Source organism: Podarcis filfolensis (genome assembly GCF_964270895.1).
Source record: "Podarcis filfolensis genome assembly, chromosome: 4".
NCBI classification, from domain to species: domain Eukaryota; kingdom Metazoa; phylum Chordata; class Lepidosauria; order Squamata; family Lacertidae; genus Podarcis; species Podarcis filfolensis.
The window spans coordinates 81109721-81129402 of record NC_139607.1 but is presented as its reverse complement, the minus strand read 5'-3'; the positions used below and the strand labels follow the sequence as shown (position 1 = coordinate 81129402).

Below are 19682 nucleotides of genomic sequence, written 5' to 3'. Positions count from 1 at the left end.
TTATTATTATTATCCGCCCTTCGCCCTACAGGCCCGGAGCAGCTAACAATAATTAAAACACAATGTCAAAAACAGTTTAAAGAAAATTACAATAAAAGTGTGTCCTAAATATATATATTTCAAGTGACAAAAGCTATTGTAAAGAGAGGTTTCCTCAGCATTCACCAAAAGCTGCACAATCAAGATGCAAGATGCACTTTTGTGAAGAGGAATTTCTACAAGTTAGGCGCTGCCAGGGAGCCTTTCCTCTCCTGAGTCACCACCCCCTGGGTTTCTGACCATATCTCCTGTGCACAAGCTATTTTTATTATTATTTTTTTACTAATACAAACATTATTTTTGCCTGGCAATATGTCTTTACATAGCTATGAAGCGCCACATTCTGCCCTGACAAATCAACCCTTCCATGAATGGCAGGGGATATGCATAATGTGTGCATCTTACTTGATTATAAACTAACTGGAATCAGCTGTGGAAGCGGTGTGTCTTTTCTAGGTTATGCCAAGTGTGAAGCTTTGCAGTGAAAATAGAAAAATGGTGGGGCAGTTGCAAGAAGAACCCAGGAAGGAAGAATGGTGTGAGGTTCATGGGATGTGAAAAGAAGTCCTGTCATATCAGTTGGGTATCCTTCACAAGAATAGTTTAAAAAGAGTCGCGACAGATATTCATTTCCATGCTTCAGGCACAGTATTGGAGCTCAAGCTGTACTTTCCTGTAGGTGTGTCAAACTACACACAAAAACATGAAGCGTATTGGAGAGAGACGTTTATCTGCTTAGGATTTATTGAGCCTCCTTTTCAACTACCGGTTCATAAAAGGCACAGCAGTGAACAAAGCTGTTCATGTAACAGAAGTGTCCAATTCAATCCTGCTGTTCCCAATAAAAGGTAATGATTTCATGGGTGGGCATTAAAGGGATAATTTAACAAGAACTAGATTTGGTATGGTGTCATAGCAAGAAAAACACCCCAAAGCAGCCTCATTTGTTCACTCTGTGGTTCCCGTTTCCCCACGTTAAAAGTATTTTCTTAATTAAAAAAACAAAGTTAAACTCTCAAGCAAAATTCAAAAGCTGCTACACTGAGGCAGGTACCTAACACACAATTTTAAAATGTGAATTCACTGCTGAAGTGCCAAGTTTAGAACTAGTACTAACTTCTCACCTAATACTGTCTCAAAAACTACTCTCCAATTATCCTGTTTGCACACAAAACACAAAAAGTACACTAACGCAACTCATTAGAACTATTACAAATATATTTAGCATTTGTGGGGTGGGGGTGGAGGATGCATGGCAAGCTGAACTAAAAACTAAAGATAAAATTTTTGAAGCAAGCCTTTAGGAATTCAAAGATCTGTACTTACCACTTCTTCCAAGGCAGCACTTCTCCCAAAAGAGCAAGTGAGGTGTGTGAGGCAGTTAACGAACGAAGAAAAAAGTTCATTTGGAATGGCTGTTAATATATTGCGAGGAAATACAGTGATCAAGTTGCTGATTATACTTGATATTCCCACTGCTTCAGAGTCCTCTATCTCAATTCTGTTAAGACAAAACATTTTTATTTTTTAAGAGAGAAGAGTAAATAACTCTACCGGCATAGTCAAATCAAGACCCACTGTCAAGAATCTTTTAAGTATTCCACGCCACTGTTCAAGCTGCAAAGAACTACAGGAAGCAAGTCCCTCCCTCCTCAAATTCTAGGAAGCAAACCTATTACATACCCATTGATAGTGTTGAGCAATCCCTCAATGAAGTGAGCTAAGTAATCGACTTGAGAACTTTCGTCTGGAAACACTGGCCCGTGGAGAGAGGCTAGCTGAGCCAAGCACTGCAGTGAGTCTTGTGCCATATCTGTGTCTTCTCTAATTTTTCGATGCACCTTTTTGGAAGCAAGAGGGTTAACACCACATGAGAGGCGGGGGTAGGAAATTAGACATTCTTCTACCATCATCATCACATGGCTCACAATCCTAAAGAGCACATTGCAAGTCCATGCACACTCAACACACGCCCAGAGCTTTCTCCACTGAATTTGAAATCAAGAGTCTTATTATTTCTAGGCACTTAACCCTTCCAAGCTGCCCTCTCAATATGCCAACTTCATAAGCCATATTTAATTAGTCCGAGGCAATGTTTCACTGGGACCTACCTACATGTTGAACTGTCTATGCATGTTGAGACTTAAGAGAGAAACAGATGCCAGCCAGTCAGACATGCTGCTACTTCTAAAAACAGCAATAATGACAGCCATCTGTATTATGCTAACTATGCCTGGGCTACAGTGTCTTGCTAAAGTTAGTCGACAAGTTCAATCAAGATTATATAGATGCTTCTTTAGCAGAGGTAAACACAGAACCCGCAAGAAACCAAATATATTTTGCTTGCAGCAAAATCTTTTGATTCCGTTTTGATCCACTCATTTCTGCGAGCAGGATCATGCCACTCTTCCTCAGGAGGTCTTCAGTGAGAAGAAATCATCTCAACAAAGGGAGCATCCATTTATTGACTGAATTTTTATGACAAAATAAGGATATCAAGAGAACTTACTTTACATAAATTCTTGGATGCAAATTAGAGCATCTAGAATCCGACATCAAGAAATAGTCATCGAATAAGAAATATAATACTAGTAATTGAAATCTATGGATATAAATTAAATGAATGCCCATCTCAAAGTACTAAAAAAAATAGAAGTGGTGATAAATTAGAGTTCTCTTTGATTAAAGGAACACATTGAATTTTTAATATAATGAGATTCACTGTAGTGCTATGTTTTCTAGTTTAATCAAAGCTCCTACTGAAACACAAGCATGGCAAATAAACACTGCAAATCAGGAATTAGCCAGCACAGCAGAGATTCTGCTTTTTAGATACTTAGTAAGCCATAAAAAAGCTGATAAATGTGTTAGTTACCCTTTCATTTGTATGAATTTGATATCTAAAATAAATCTAAGTGTGTCTGGTAAAAAGAGTGATATAATTTGAAAAGAAGTTCTTTTACCAATAAAAGTGAGCCTTTGAGCCAGAGACCTCGTAACAGAGAATTACATTAGAAAGGGTTAACCTGTAAATGCAAAAACTATTTGCTTGTGGAGGTTCCCAGCTGACAGTAGCAACTGTCTGGGTTGTCTAGACAGCTGTTCACATTGTGTGCAGCTGTTAAATGGTCTGCCAGCAAGTTTTTCACCTTTTTGAAAATGCTTGAGCAAGATAAAAAAACTCACAAGTAACTATGTACACACAACAGCTAAAATTGTCAAGCAAATTAATACACTATACAAAATATTTACTAAACGCTATTTGACATCTAGACAAGAGTTTTAAATATTTCTTAGCTTTGAAACCAATACCCGCACATTCCTGCAATACACAATTTTATTCCTGGAGATAAACCTAAACTGGTTTCTTCCATGTATTTTTTTCAGGATGGTAATCTATATTCTTAAAGCATTGTCTTTTTCTCCATTAATGTGCAATGATTTGGAACCAAACCAAAGCACCACTGAACATGTCTAGATGGCCACAGATTTCCTGAACAGAGTGCTCAAGGCACCAAAGGCTGCCTCACATGCAATGCCGTGATTTCTTATATGGTAGTGAGATCTATGTAGAAGACATACATGTGCACTGTTCACATGCAGCAAACATGCACGACAAAATTGACGCATGTGTCCCTGGTTGCTTATGACAGATGTTTCCTGCACGGAAACATCATCAAAGTAGGAAGTTGCCTACATGGGAAAACAGCCCTTAAGCGGCATTAAGTTCTGCTATACCAAATGAGAATAGGGCCTTCCGAGACAGCAGGCAAGGATTTGTCTGCTTTTTGTAATCGACTGGGAATTTTTAATTAACTGTCGTTATTAGGGAATTGACTAACTTCACCCTGCAACACCACTTCTCAGGTCTAAATGACACCCAGATTAAACCCTATTAAAATTCATTGGAAACTTAAATATGGTGCCTTCAATTCTTTTCACCAAGCAAGATCTTAAAGCAACAACATCAGCACACAACTAGGCGCACATAGGCAGAATTTCCGTTAACCTCTAACAAACAAACCAACAAAAACAGTGTGACCTTTAGAAATATAACTGTTTGGCAAGTAAGAGAATTTCATCTATGCAACCCTCACCTGAATTCAGAGAAGGGAGACCAGCTTCTTTCCTACTAAGCTAGCAACAGCAGAATGGGACTTACCGTAAAGAAAAGCTCCATAACTCTGCTGTCCAGGAGGGTCTCACGCCAGGACTCTGTTGGCTTTAGCATCACATTTTGTGAGGATTCAAACATAGCTATATAATGTCTGCCTAGTTATCGGGTGTCAAGGTCAACAACAACATTCCGACTTGGCTTTAAAGAAAGAGGAAAGAAAAAAAAAAGAATCCCAGATACAACAGGTCCCATTCAGAAAGAATGCAATGGAAACAAGCTTTAAGCCCCTCCACATACACAGCATAATTCATGCATGAGGGCAAGGAATAAAAGGTATTAAGGACTGGGAAAAAAGAATGCCCTAGGAATGCCAGATAACAGTTTGATCACAATGACGAGACATTCCATAGTGGCACAATCACTTTAATAATCATCCCGTTGTGACAGGAGAAAGGGAAACAAAAATGATACCACACTTGGCAGGTATGCAAACTTGAGCAAAATATTTTTCTTAAACCATTCTGAAATGTTATTGGCTGGCTTTATCACAAATTTAAAACGAGCCCTTTGAAATCTGTTGATCCTGATCTTTATAACAATCTAACAGGCTTCACAGAATTAAATGGAGTTCATCTTCAAGCTATGCAGAAGAACAAATGAAAATCCTAATATATACAGGACTGGGGCAGAGCCATCCTGCTGGGGTGGGATGGAGAGAATCCAAGGTAGAAAGAGAGAAAGAGAGAAAGAGAGAAAGAGAGAAAGAGAGAGAGAGAGAGAGAAAGAAAGAAAGAAAGAAAGAAAGAAAGAAAGAAAGAAAGAGGAAGGAAGGACTACCACTAATTTCAGTGGGTCTTATTTCCAAGTAAATGAGCTAAGGATTTCTGAATCAAGGGACATCCAATGAGTTCTATGGGGCTAGAGCATCAAAATGGTAGACAGTCCTCTAAAATAAACAGGCTGAACAACCCTATCACAGAAAACTATTACAAAATATTATGAGATTTACTTTGGCAATAAAAATATACATGTAATAAAGATGTGAACATTTGCACTCAACGTTAAACCAAAGTTATAACAAACTATGAATGTTTAAGATATCTGCCAGTTATCTGATTTATTGTGTGGTTCAATTTATCGTATTTTGCCAAGCACAGAAAAATATTCCATTCATTTTAAAGTTCCACACATAAAGCAGGAAGAAGCCATTGGTCTGAAGGGCTAAACCGCTAAACACATATTTCTTCCTAAAGATGCGTTGCACAGCTTTTGGAGCCCCCCCCCCCAAATAGTTGGCTAATTTCAAAACTGGAGTGGCAAATTACGCTGCACATCATTCACCACCCTATCAAACAACTGGTGGGCTTTTTTTGGGGGGTGCTGAAAATTGAAAAACAACAACAAAGGAACCATTTCAGTGCTGTCAGAATGCAATGCCTTTGACAATTATTCGATTTAAATAAAAACCATTTGCAATAAGGGCAGGGCTTAATGTAATTCAAGAGGGTGCACACTTGTTTTTAAAGATAAAGATTTGAAAGATTCTCACAACATATTAAGTATGTATTATTATTATTATAAAGTGTAAATGCAGCAGTTGCTATGATCAGACCGGCGGGTCTTGTCTTCTGTATGGGCCCTTTGGCCTCCAGCACCTCCCCCCTCCTTTTTTAACCTCTTATTTTTAACTTTGCTTAGGGGCGGGGGTGGGGTGTGCTGCAAAGTGCAATGTCAGTAGGACCCCAGCCTCCTGCCATCTTAATTTGCCCAGAGGCAGATTTCTGTCACAGGCCTGTGCCCCAAAGTCTTTTAAGAACCTAGCAACTCCCATGTAAATAAATAAAAACACCCAGATAAATACAAAAATATAAATAGCAGCTTCAGCATAAGTATATGTCTAACTGTATAACCACATATATTAATAAACCCCCGGTTCGGTATCCTCTTGACCCGGGAGTCTAATTCCAGCTCCTATCTAGCTCCAGTTTTGTTGTGCTGCTAATTGTTGTCTTTCTGCAGATGCTTAGTCAAATATTTTGATGCATTTGCAACAGCGAACTATGAGTGATTAGCAAAGAACGCAGCGACATAGCAAACGTAGCAGCCCGTTGGGAATAAAATTAGAATTCTGAAGCTTACATTTCCTCAAGACTGTTTGTCAAGATCAGGTGATTATTCCCCACATGTAATAAACGATCTTCCAAAGGATATAATTTGGAGGGAGAAAATTCCAGCTTAAGACCTGATTGGCTAGTGCAAGGTAACGCTGAAAGACTGAAGACATCTGAGCATTAAGGTTTTCACGCCGGCTGAATTCCTGTAGTACCTCTACTGTGAGCATGAATATCTGTCGGAGGTCGTCCTCCTGTGCAGGATAAGCAAAAACGTTTTAATTTCTTTGGTTAAAATAATAAAACTATCAGGATTTAAAAAATAAAATAAAAATACATGCTCCTTAGTGTGTGTTCTGTGCAATCTGAAGATTGCCTTGCACCAAGTCAGATCACTGGTCTATCTAGGGCAGGGGTGCTAACTGGATTCTAGACCGGCTGGCAGTGAGAAGACCTTTAACCAGCCTTACCTGGAAATGCTAAGCAGTGGCGTGCAATCAGTGGACTAGGGAGACTAGGCTAGATCCATCTCTCCCACCACCTTCCCAAAGCCCACCACTGATGCCAAGAATTGAAGTGCATGCAAAGCACTCAGCTATGGTCCAAGTTAACAGACAGCTCTTTTCAGATGACAGGTGATCTAACGCAATGCGTGTGTGTGAAGAGGCTCATGGAGATAAGTCTTCTCTATTACCTACAAGCTCATCTACTGTGCTTATAGATACTCTGTTTACTCTTGTGTACGTATCTGTAAGTGAAATGGGGATTTCCTTTATTCTATATTTCCAAGAAGAAATGTGAACCATGCCTCCTTTGTTTACCTGAAATATCCGCTTGCAGTTGCCGTGGAACTCCATGCTTAGCCCAATGTTGCTGGTTTTACTTGAACTTGAGAACTCGCTCAACAGCGCCGTTAAAATGGAGCAGGCCAGTGTTTGCTGCAAGGATACAGGGGAAGTATTATTATTATTACTACTACTACTAAATTAAGTGTATGATGAAGTAAACCTCCACAATATCTTAACACAACACATCTGTTATATTACTTATTTTAAGAAAACCAGCGTTAGAAACTCAAGATATATAAGCTAGGGGCCAAATGGCTCCTTAAACCAAGGTTACAGTCGCCAAAATGGAATGTCTAAAGTCTTATTTTTCAAATGATGGACTGATTGTGATTGATTCTCAGTTCAGATGACAACCTTGAGCTAGTTAAGAGCTTTGAGAACTTGAAGAAGAAAAGTCACTTGATGGACAGTCCACATATATATTTGCCTATTCCTACTCTTTTTTTTTGTAATGGTGACTGCTTCTGCTCAGGCTTCCCACTCTCTGAGCAGTTTAAGGAAGTCCCTATTGCCCTCACAGTCCATGTGAGCCAAAGTGGTATGGCGGCTTGCTCAGTAGGGCTGGGTGATGCATCTCTGCTGCTTCTCAATTCCCTAAGGTGGGGAGGAAGAAGCAGCAGAGATACATTCCATACATTGTGATATATCAATCATATCACAGTATTTAGGTATCACCCAGCCCTACTGAAAACATTGGAAAGTCAGGCAATAAATAGATAGTTATATGGTCCAAGTCACTTACAGGGGCCACCAGTGAAAAAAATCTCAGTATTTTTTAAAAAATTAATTTATTAATCATCTTTCACTTGTGTCTCAAGGTGATCATACCATACCTACCTACCCACCATAAAACAGCTAAAATAGTTTTAAAAGGTCTAAACAGTTTTAAAGGTCTAAAAACAATAAAAAATGAACACCGAAGGCAGCTGGAAAAGCTTGTTGAAACAAAAATGTATTCATTTAGTTCTGGAAAGAACAGGTAGTGGGTGCCATATCTCAACAGGGGTGCAGTTCCACAGAACTGCGGCAGCTACGCAGAAAACCCTGCTACAAGTTACTGTAGAGCAGGCTTGCAGAATACAGCGACCTGGTGGGTATATAAGGGATAAGGTGATCTCTCAAGTAACCTGGTCCTGAGTTATAAAAGGCCTTATATGTTATTACCTTGAACTTGCCCTGGTAGCAGATTGGCAGCCAGCGCAAATCCTCCAAACAAGGTGTTATATTCTGGCAGTAGTTTCATAGAAACATAGAATTGTAGAGCTGGAAGGGTTCCCGAGCTAAGGCCTCCCGACCAACTTCAACGGTAGATCCACATAGAGGACTTTGCAGTAATACAACCTTTAGTTGAATCCAGCCTTATGGTTTTACTCTGCTGTAATGGTTCTAGGGGTTGCTCGTGCGTAAGTTGCCGCCACTCCTGGCTAGGTTACCTGGTTGAACCCTTTCTGTCTGGACAGCCCTTCACTTCGTGACTGTCTCAGTCGCTGGCAGAATCCGTCAGTGGGCGTTTCTTGAACCTCTTCCAGCAAAGAAGTTCTTTGATGCCAAGTCTCCTCCTACTCTCCCTGCGCGGAAGTCTTCTGCGCACGGAGGGCGTGGGCAGCGGCGTACCCGTGCTCTCCCCGCTGGTCTCCGGTGAAGAGTCCTGGAGCCTCCTCTCCGATTCCCCCATCTGCCCCCCTTCTCCACTGGTGTTACGCTGATTTCCTTCCCCAGCAGATGGGCTGCCTCTCTCCCTACTGGGACCCTCTCCGGCATCCCTTTGGAGCCTTCCCTCCGCCTCTAGCTCCAATGGCAGTTCCCTGACATCTGCGTACAATTTAGGAACATGATGTAAGAAGAGCCTGCTGGGTCAGGCTAATGGCCCATCTAGTCCAGCATCCTGTTCTCACACAGGGGCCATCCAGATGCCTGTGGGAACCCTGGAAGCAGGACCTGAGCACAGCAGTATTCTCGCCTCTAGTGACTGGTATTCAGAAGCACATTGCCTCTGACCATGGAGGCAGAACATAGTTGTATACCACCCTCTACAGTGGTACCTCAGGTTACATACGCTTCAAGTTACAGACTCCGCTAACCCAGAAATAGTGCTTCAGGTTAAGAACTTTGCTTCAGGATGAGAACAGAAATCGTGCTACGGCGGCGCGGCGGCAGCAGGAGGCCCCATTAGCTAAAGTGGTGCTTCAGTTTAAGAACAGTTTCAGGTTAAGTACGGACCTCCGGAACGAATTAAGTACTTAACCTGAGGTACCACTGTATTCAGAAGCACATTGCCTCTGACCATGGAGGCAGAACATAGTTGTATACCACCCTCTACCTGAAAATTGGGGGAGGGGGGTGCACAAAAAGGAAAAAAAGAAAACAAGTCTAATGGTTGAGATTCCTAAATCAATCAATAAAAGTCAAAATATGGCTTTATAGAACATTTCGGCTACCTTTATACTCAAAAGAGCTACTTATTGTCGTGGATCAGTCATAATCTTGCCAGGTTACAACACATGGGGCTTTAAAGTTTTTTTGGGGGGGAGTTAAGGTTGGACACATATAAATTTCACATGAGAGTGTGGATAGAGAGAAGTTTCTCTCTCTCAAAAGGCTAGAACTTCAGTGAAGCGGAATGGTGGAAAATTCAGGAAAGACAAGACCTTTTCACACAGCACACGATGGAACGATCACAATGCGTAGTGGTGGCTACCCATATAGACACCTTTAAAAGGGAATTAGACAAACTCATAGATGATTAGGTTATCACTAGACATGATGGCTGTGTACTCCAAGACCAGGGGCAGCAACAAGAGAGAGGGCTGCTTCACTCATGCCCTGCTTGTGGGCCTCATCCAGGAATCTGGTTAGCCACAGTGAAAAAAACATATGCTTGACTGGATGAGGCTTTGGTATCACCCAGCAGGGCTCTTCTTATGTTCTTACTGCAAGGTTCCAAAGCCCCTCTAAAAGCTAGAAGCTTTAAATATTGCATGCTCATATTAGTAGTACCTCGGGTTACATATGCTTCAGGTTACATACGCTTCAGGTTATAGACTCCGCTAACCCAGAAATAGTACCTCGGGTTAAGAACTTTGCTTCAGGATGAGAACAGAAATCGCTCAGTGGCGGCACAGCAACAGCGAGAGACCTTATTAGCTAAAGTGGTGCTTCAGGTTAAGAACAGTTTCAGGTTAAGAACGGTCCTCCAGAACGAATTAAGTACTTAACCCGAGGTACCACTGTATTTGTATTTTCCAGACAAAGGTCTGTTGCTGTTTTATCTTGGTAGCTAAACAGGTCTTGACCAGGCCAGTACCTGGATAGGAAAACCCTACCTGTGTCAATGAATTTCTCTAAAATCTGTAGTAGTGAACTTTGTTCAGTTCATCCCCAAAATTTCCAGATGCACTGAAGTTCATAGATCTTCCAGACTCCATTAAAGGTGTATACTCTTGTTCCAAATGGGTCAAGCTTTACGTTTAAGGCGAACTTTCAAATACCAAATGGTACCTTTGGCGATAAGTGTCACAATACCTATTTCTGCAAGGGAGAGCGATTTATAGCTCCTCTATATCATACATTAAATGTCCCTTCTTCCATTGTTTTGCTCTTCACAATGGTTGTGTGCACAATAGATGTCTACAACTATTGGCTTTATTCCTAGACTATTTGGAGCCAAGGTGCCAAGGATGGACAGAGGAACAGGAATTGTTAAAGGGTCATGCATGCCGGCAAGTGTCCAGGGGTTAAATGGAAATATGCACACTACCTCTGAACACCCGAAAGATTAAAGTCGTGATGATACTATTTATGCGAGGTCACGCAACAGCTGACAGTAGTGCCATCCACCCACCAACTGCGACATCTTTGTTCAGAAATGCCTCTGATGTCAGTACCTTGACCCCACAGAGAGCTAGTTATCTCAGCTAGTATACACAAAATTAACATTCTTCTTAGCTATATAAATCCCAGACAATCCAAGAAAAAAAGAAAGAAAAAGAGAAAGATACTTTTAGATTAAATACGCATTTAAGTGGAATTCAGTGGAAAATTACAATACAGAGTTTGGACCCCACAGCCAAAACAAACAAGCAAAAAGCTTTATTTTATTTTCTAGAACTACTTATTGTCTACTGCTGCAGTGCATGCAGGTCTATGGCTTTGGCCCATTCATGAATTGTCCTGAATTCTGGGGTGCTCGCTTCCTGACAGTCTACTACAAAAGCAAATTTCAACAAATTTAAGTGCTGGGCAGCAGGTCTCTATCCTTTCCTTATATTCTCATATACTTCAAACAATACTTGATGATTTCAGTCCTTTAATTTTTGTTAAGTCTCCATAGTAGTATTTTACATCACTATAACAGACTGATGCAGAGGTAATATTCCTGATCTACTAACCAGTGTGCTGTCATCTCACATGCTCTTTCCTTTCCCTCCCCAATTTCTCTCTTCCTTCTGTGATTTGCTTTAACCACGCTGTGCAGCTTGGTCAGCATTGGCCCAAACAATGGTTAAAACTGCCTAGAATTGCTTGCTAACCAAAGTTTGCAAATCCACATCGAACCCTGGTTAAGAAGAAAGCTCTAAAGTGTGTAACTGGAGACAGTACATTAGCTTCATACCAGTAAAGATTGTACCTCATGAAACTAGTTTGTCTCACCCACCAGAAATTTCATTAGTTCCACCACATGAACAAACTACATACCCAAACAATAACCCCATCTGACAAAATAAAATAGTTCTCTTGTTTGCAGAGTGAATTGTCTCTTAGAATAGCCTGGCACTTACCCCAGTTGGGCTTTACTACCAGGAATATACTTTATAAAAGTTTGCCATGCTTAAAAGAGACTTTCAGCTGCTCTAACGGAAGATCAATGAGAATGTGCTAAGAGAGATTAACTGGGCAATCAGACACCCAGTGGAAGAAAAGTGGTCCCAGACAATTATGATTGTTGTTTAAATTTAGGATCTAATGAACCCAACAATGCTACTTTGCAAAAAATATATAAATATATATATATACTCTTTTTATTATAAGAGAAATAGTATGAATTATTTCTGCATGCTGCCGTGCTCTTACCAAAAGTGTGACTCGTGCCTTCAGAAAAGAATGTCACTTAAACTGAATGATAAAGCCAGAATGAATGTTTGAAGGGATTTCACACTTGTGTCTGGGACTGTCAATGGCATACGCGCACCGTTTTATTTGAGAGTGGTTAGGTTACAGAGGATGAAAGGGATAAGAGTTCAAAGACTGTTTAGGAAAATAGAGGGGAGAGTGCACACCTGTCCAAAACACAGAATCTGATCGGAGAATTAATTTCGGCAGCTAAAACTGTTGTGTCTCCATCAGACATGTGCATCCTAGTTCGCGGCAGGCGAAGAAGGATCGCTTTGCTTTGACCAGTTGCCTTTGCTAGTGCTTCTCAAAACAGAAAACAGTGAAATCCCTTTGGAAAACGCCTGTGTGTATGTGTGTTTTCCTCTTTATATCTAAAGCAAAGAGAGTGCTGCACTTAGGGCCAAGAGGCTTCACAGTTGTATTATCGCAGCATCTGAAGCTAATCCTGCTGTCTTAAATCATTTTCAGACACCGCCAAGATGATTTATAGGGTGGCTGTTCTTCTGAAATGCTTCTGTGAAATCCATATTGTCATTGTTAGCTGATGTCTAAGAACGCAGGAAGTATTTGATAACACCACTCAAGAATTACTTGCAACTAATACAGAGGGAGGAAGCAGGCACAGTGAAACAAGGAAGCTCTAGAACTAACATGGGCGTTCTGGAAGCAAACCGTTTTCTAGAACAGCAACTTCAACAAGTAGCTTTTTGTTTTAAGTCCTTGTCCTTATGCAACCTTCCTCAGATGAAAAAGCAGTAAATATAGCTTCTCTTTTTCAGTCAATCCTGAATCATATGTACTGTTTAGATGATCTGGGGTTAAATCCAGCTGCTACTCAAGTCAATGAAAACCCTCACACACTTTGACGAAGCTGGAGCCAACGCTCTCTGCGCTAGCTGGCTGTTGCATGGGTGCTTTTCAGAAAAGAAGGATCTCCCCAAGAAGTCCTGCACACTGAGTAAATGTGACTTGAATTGCATTTCATTACAGCTGAATTATGCATTCAGGGATAATTTTTTAAAAACATTAGTTAAGAGTTTGAGTTAGCATGTCAACAAGTAGTTAACAATAGACCAAACAAAGAATCAACACACAAATTCAGGTTCATAAACTAGGGTTATGTATGTAGCTGCATGAAAACAAGAGGTAACTGGCTAACCGGAGACATTTCTCCCCTTTCAGCTACAGGTATCATGTCTAGACAACCACCTCTCAGCTTAGGGTGCTCAGATATCATTGCCCAAATAATTCCAGTCCGTAGCCTTACTGAATTTAGAATTATTCTTACATATGAAATTGTTTTTACTGCTGATGTTTTTTATTTTAAGGCTATCGCTTTTTATTTCTTTCCTCTATGTTAAACTAGTCGTGAATGGAAATAAATAAATAAAATGGTAACCACAGACAGTTAAACAGGCTAGCAAAGAAAAAACCCCACTATAAACATTTGTGGCTTTATATAGGCTAGTTTAACATAACAACAAAGTGTTCACCTTTATTTTCTTTTTCTAGCATTTATTACTACATTGATATCTCACTTTTCCTTCAAGAAGGAGTTTTTTCTCACAACAACCCTGTGAGGGAGGCTATGCTAAGAGGTGCTGGCTGGCCCAGGGCCATCCACTGAGCTTCGTGGGGATTTGAATCTCGTCTCCTAGGCCCTAGTCCAGCACTCTAGTTGCTACAGCACACTGGCCTATCAATCAGCACCCACCAGCTCCCCAGCTTCCCTCGCTTAAGGACCTAATTACACAAAACTGGTCCATTGACAGACTTCTCCATTTATCTTTTCTCGATGTATTTTCATTTTTCTTCAAAACACTATTAGTAACAGGAGCACAGATGCCTGAAGAGGGCTAAATTTGGCAACACTTCTTGAAATTGCATTGGGTTATCTATTTTTATACAGTTTACACGTATTAATATTTATATAGGTTTCTTACTGAACCATTCCTTGTTTATTTATCTCTCTACTAAATTACCTGCTTTAACACACGAGGTTTCGTTGTGTCATCTGTCTGTGGGCTATGCAATTTTGCTTCCCCTTCCTTTTCCCTTGCAAGTTGTGGGCGGAAAGCACCAACATTACTAATCTGGGCCCTAGAGAAGAAGGGTAAGCATGAAGAAGCCCCTTGGGCTTTCGTTTGCTGTTGCACTATTTCCAGCTCCAATTTATAAAACACAGGTTATTTTATTTTACATTTTGATTTACTAAATGTATATACGCCCACCGTCTGAAGATCACAGGGTGGTTTACAACATAAAATCATGCACCAAAAGGACCCCCCACAAAAATGTGCAGCATAATAATAATAATATTTAAAAAATAACACACCCACACCCCACGTATGTTTAAAAGTTCATAGATTTTGACAGCAAAGGCCTAACTGAAGAGGAATGTTTTTGCCTGGCGTCTTTTACAACTGGAGTGAAGGGACAGGACCCTTCTAGATCATAAAACTTAAGATCTGTGTGCCCTGAGGGAAGGAAGAGGAGAAGCAGCCCAGGCTCCTATGGGCCGCATACCACTGCTCCTGAAGCAACTATCAGGTCGCTTGTGCCCCTTCACCCTTTTGCTACTTCAGATCTGTGTGCCCCGAAGGAAGGCAGATGTGAGGAAGGGCCAGACCAGGGAGATCATGCCAAATGGTCCCCAAAGGACCATCAGTCAGCCCAGAAGGACGCTGCTCTAACGTTCTGTATCATTTGCTTTGATATTTTAAGATTGCAAACCATCTTGGGTGACTTGGCAACAAGGTTATGTATAAAGGCAATAAATAAAATGTTTCAAGAATCCACTTCTGGTTTTCCTTTATATAGAAAAAGGATCAAAGCCTTAGGGGTTCCATTGCTTCATAGTAGAACTGTTATCAAGAGTTTGAGAGGGGCTTATCAGTTCCAATATGGCCGAATTGTCCTATGTGTACTGAACTACAGTGATACCTCGGGTTACATACGCTTCAGGTTACAGACTCCGCTAAGCCAGAAATATTACCTCGGGTTAAGAACTTTGCTTCAGGATGAAAAGAGAAATCATGCAGCGGTGGCGCAAGGCCCCATTAGCTAAAGTGGTGCTTCAGGTTAAGAACAGTTTCAGGTTAAGAACAGACCTCCAGAACGAATTAAGTTCTTAACCTGAGGTACCACTGTATATTCAAGACTACAATGTGATGCCCTTTCTATCAGTGGCTGCTACCACGTTTCGATGTCAACCTCTGTTAAAGTTAGCAGCGCTGGAATCAAGAAGCGTTTGCCAGCATTCACTGTGCAGCCTGTTTTACAAATTTACAAGGCACTTCATGGACAAAATTGCCCCGAGTGATAGCCTGCCTTCTTGCCTGCTTCAGTGACGGGAACAATATATTCCCACTGGCACGCTTTCTAACTGTCATCCATTCCACTTTGTTCTGTCTATAACAAATGAGTTAGTTTTGCGTGGTGATGCTGCTGCAATTTTCCTCTGAAACTGTTTGGTCTGGTTCTCGATACATAAAGAAGCAGCTTGCTTGCGTGTTCTCAGATCCTCTTGTTCCACTTCAAAGAGTTACCCCTCTATACATTTGCTATTAGGTTAGGGTTTTTAAGCTTTTAAATTTCCAAAATCAGAACTTGCTCTGTGCAAGTTCAGATCCCACGAGTAACTTCCTTTGCCCATTTCCACAAAACACTGCATCCAAACGGACATACTATGGTTGTGCTACTGTTCCAAAGCAGAACACAAACCAGCTTCAAACAGTGGGGTCCAATCCTGGTTTGGAGGGCAGGCACAAACCATAGTTTAATGTTCAAATGCAACAATAAAAGTAGCAACTTGATATGCAAAGTGCAAGGGGGAGGAGGAACATGAGGCTGGTTCGTGTAGCAGCAAAGGTTGGTGTTATAGCTGAACAGAGCTTCTATCTCTCATGCTATTAATAAGGCACCCCTAAAGGACACAAAATGTAACAGCTGGCTCAGAATTTTTCACTGAAACTTTTGCTTCATGATTGTACTTAAATAAATTCAATTTTAAAAAAACAAAACTGGGATGAGATTTTCTTCAATTACAAAGTGTTTTGAAAAATTGCTTCCTTAGAACACATTTTATGTGGGAGGGGAATAAATTTTTAGTTCCAGTTTATCGCAATCCTTTACCGAAATGCTGATTTCAACCCGTTCCAAAGTTTTCCACAGGCCATCATGAACACCTTTACCCTCCTCCTCTGCTTTGAAACTTTCCAAGAGTACACGGCTCACTCAACACATTAGAAGCAGTGTTTGACATACTGAACAGACTATTTTTATGTATTAATATGAGGCAGCTCCCCAGGCAGCTAGAAGCAAGGAAGCAAGCACACACGCACACGCACACGCACACACACACACGAGAGTATGATGCATTTGTACTTTAGGTCTCAGAAAGGGGAATCCTTCAAATAGCAAAAGCAGAAAGAGTACCAAGGTCCAGGGCTAAGGAACTGCAGGCATCTGTGGTTAAGAGGAGTCTCTCCCACATACATTTCCTCAGCATCTTGGAATCAGTGATGGAAAGCATGAATTAAGCTGACTAAAATTAGTCACTGGCTTTTTAGCAGAAGCTCTGTCCATCAGAGACTGAAGCAGGCTATAGTGCAACAGATTACAAGAGGTAGAAACTTTCATGATTGGTGCTTCTAGTTATATAGGCAGTTTGGTCCACCCTCCTCAGCTCATAGAACAAGTGAATAGTGTTTTAGACACCTCTGTATAAGATGTATTTTGCAGTTCATCAAGGGCTTTTTGAATAACCAGAAATGTGTAAACCTTTTCATCAATGATGGTCAATGAGCAGAATTAGGCCTCTGAATCAATTCTATGTGGCGCCTAGTAGTCCTATGAATTAATGGCTCAAAAAAAAAAAAATTGCCCAATTTTACTTGTAAGGAATAGAAAAATGTTTTCCAGTTATAAAGCAGAAATAATCAACACATGCAATATTGCATCTCTTCCCAATTCGGTACACAAGATCCATGTAATTAAAAATGCATGTGTTTGCATAGAATGGTACACTTGAGTACACTTGCTCTGTAAAAGTGAGAAGCATTTTCTGTTTGATAAAACTCACTTTATTGTGGAGACTGACTAATTCACAAGTGGCTCAATTTGTGTGGCAAGATGCACACTCCCAACCCCTGAGCAACTATCCGGAGAAGATCTGTCCTCAATAATTGCTCCTGAAAAAACAGTTCTTTGGAAAAAACTCAAAGTGCTCTTTGATCTGGCTGTTGTTGCGTGATGCAAATCTGGGGCCTCTTCAGTTGTTACCCCAATTGCTCCCACGCTGCTCTAATGGCTTCCCGCATAGCTTCCCTCCCAAAAACAAGGCGGGGAACCCTTCTCAGTCTACTGTGTACAACATTCTAGGGGCCACATGCCAGCAGTGGTCAGGGCCAGAGGGAAAGTGGGGAGAGCCAGAGTCCCTTTGTATAGTGGGCTACATTCCAACCATGCAAAAGCCAGCAGTTCCTATACAGTTGAACCTTGGAAGTCGAACGGAATCCGTTTCAGAAATCAGTTCGACTTCCAAAATGTTAGGAAACCAAAGCGCGGCTTCTGATTGGCTGCAGGAAGCCAATCAGAAGCCACAGAAGCCCTGTCAGATATTCAGGTTCCAAAAGAACGTTTGCAAACCAGAACACTCCAGTTTCCGGCGTTCAGGAGCCAAAATGTTCAAGTACCAAGGCGTTCGGGATCCAAGGCACAACTGTGTACGTACACACACACACACACACACACACACCCATTCAAGCAATGATTTGGGTTTTATACATATTTGTGCTTTTTGTAGCACTGCGATAGGAGTTGCATTATTCTCACTACACCCCCTTCAGTATTTTTTGTTAGCCGGCTTACAGAACCTGTAGCACAGATTTCATCTGGGGAAAATAAACATACAAATCTTATCTTTGGACAAGCATTAGTCGCAGATAAGCATTTCAACTTATTTGGTTTTAACTAGGAAAGGTTTCAGTTTGAAATCTAGATGGCTTATTTCCACAACGGAACTTTTTAAACCTTATCTTCTGGCTTAGTGTGTGGAATTGAACTCTAAAGGCACACAAGTGGAAATAAGGTACTGGAAATCTATTTAGAGCTTCAGAGAGGCTGGAGGATATTTCCTCATTGGATTCTAAGAATGTAACACGAGTAAATTTTGTATTGCCATTTTCAGTTCTGTGCCGGCACACACACACCCCTTCGGCCCAACCACACCACTTCCCCAGGGAATGGAAAAGGTCTTCCCTCAGACAATTCCAACAGCTGAATCATAGACAGGACACAGCAAGGGACAGATGCAAATTGAACTGAGTGCAAGGGAAACAATGCTTGCCAATGGAAAATCCACTTTGATATCAAACTGTTGTGGCTCTTCAAACAAGTTCAGTACTAACATTCAAATGAAGTTGTCACATTAATAATGTGAATGAGAGCTCTACAATGAATCACTGGGAGAATAACATATCCCTTGTGTTGTATTTAAGTGTCAAATTTGAATCAAAGCATAATGATCTCACATCGTGGCAGAGTACCGGGATTTAACTTATTACCATACCATAACTAAATTCATTTCACAATCGCTAGTTCATTTTCCCCACTTAATGGCAAACTTCTACTCAAGCAACAACTTCAGCCTGGCCTACAGATGCAGCAGGATGAAGTGGTCAAGCGAGCTGTAACTCTGCAAACTACCAGTTTTAACAATCCTTGCCAAGTAAAGCTCCAGAATATCAGAAAAAGGGTATTCCATCCCACTCCACTCTCTGCTGTGCTAACTTTCTACTTGCAGGAAAATCACAAGTATATGATTTCCCAGATGCAGGCTGAAGAGACATAGTGCACTCTGCAACCACATTCTGCTGCATGTGTAGACCAGGCCTCACCAGGTGCAACTCACCAGATTCGGTTTTTAAGTGCCTTAAGTTTGCGAGGAAAGGTTTGGGCAGATGGGTTGAAATACATTTTAAAAAGCAGGACTTACCACTGTGGGGTTGCCACTGCTTATCAGCTGGCTGACTTCATGAAAAATGCTCTTGCATTCAATTGATTTGTCTAAGGACCCTCGTTTCACTATTACCGCTACGGCTAACAATATCTGCTCCCGCACATACTTCTGGAGGCTGCAAATAAAATTTTCAAAAAATTAATATTCAGAATCAAGGCAACCGTTCCAAGACTTATAAAGTAAAATCCTTAGCTGTACTGCTCTTGGAGTAGAGCAGGGATAGGAACCTTTGGTCCTCTAGATGTTGCTGAACTACAACCCATCGCCCTTGGCCTTTGAAAATGCTTGCTGGGGCTCATGGGAGTTGTAGTTCAGTAACATCTAGTGGAACAAAGGTTCCCGCCCCCCAACCCTGGAACTGAATTGTTTGGTCCGCTGCTGCTTTGAGCCTGGTTCTCTTGTGCATTAATTGTTGCACGTTGTCTGGAACATTA

At 41.0% G+C, this 19682-nt stretch overlaps 1 protein-coding gene across 1 annotated transcript in view; it reads right to left on the bottom strand.

The window, feature by feature from the left end:
* Positions 1-19682, bottom strand: part of XPO4 (exportin 4) — a 63194-nt gene that overhangs the window by 29595 nt on the left and 13917 nt on the right. Inside the window, exons 4-9 of the mRNA XM_083609017.1 lie at positions 19225-19363; positions 7089-7205; positions 6368-6521; positions 4202-4314; positions 1723-1880; positions 1366-1540 (exon numbers count right to left, since the gene is read on the bottom strand). Coding sequence (XP_083465143.1) covers positions 1366-1540; positions 1723-1880; positions 4202-4314; positions 6368-6521; positions 7089-7205; positions 19225-19363 — 856 coding nt within the window. The remainder of the gene's footprint in view (positions 1-1365; positions 1541-1722; positions 1881-4201; positions 4315-6367; positions 6522-7088; positions 7206-19224; positions 19364-19682) is intronic.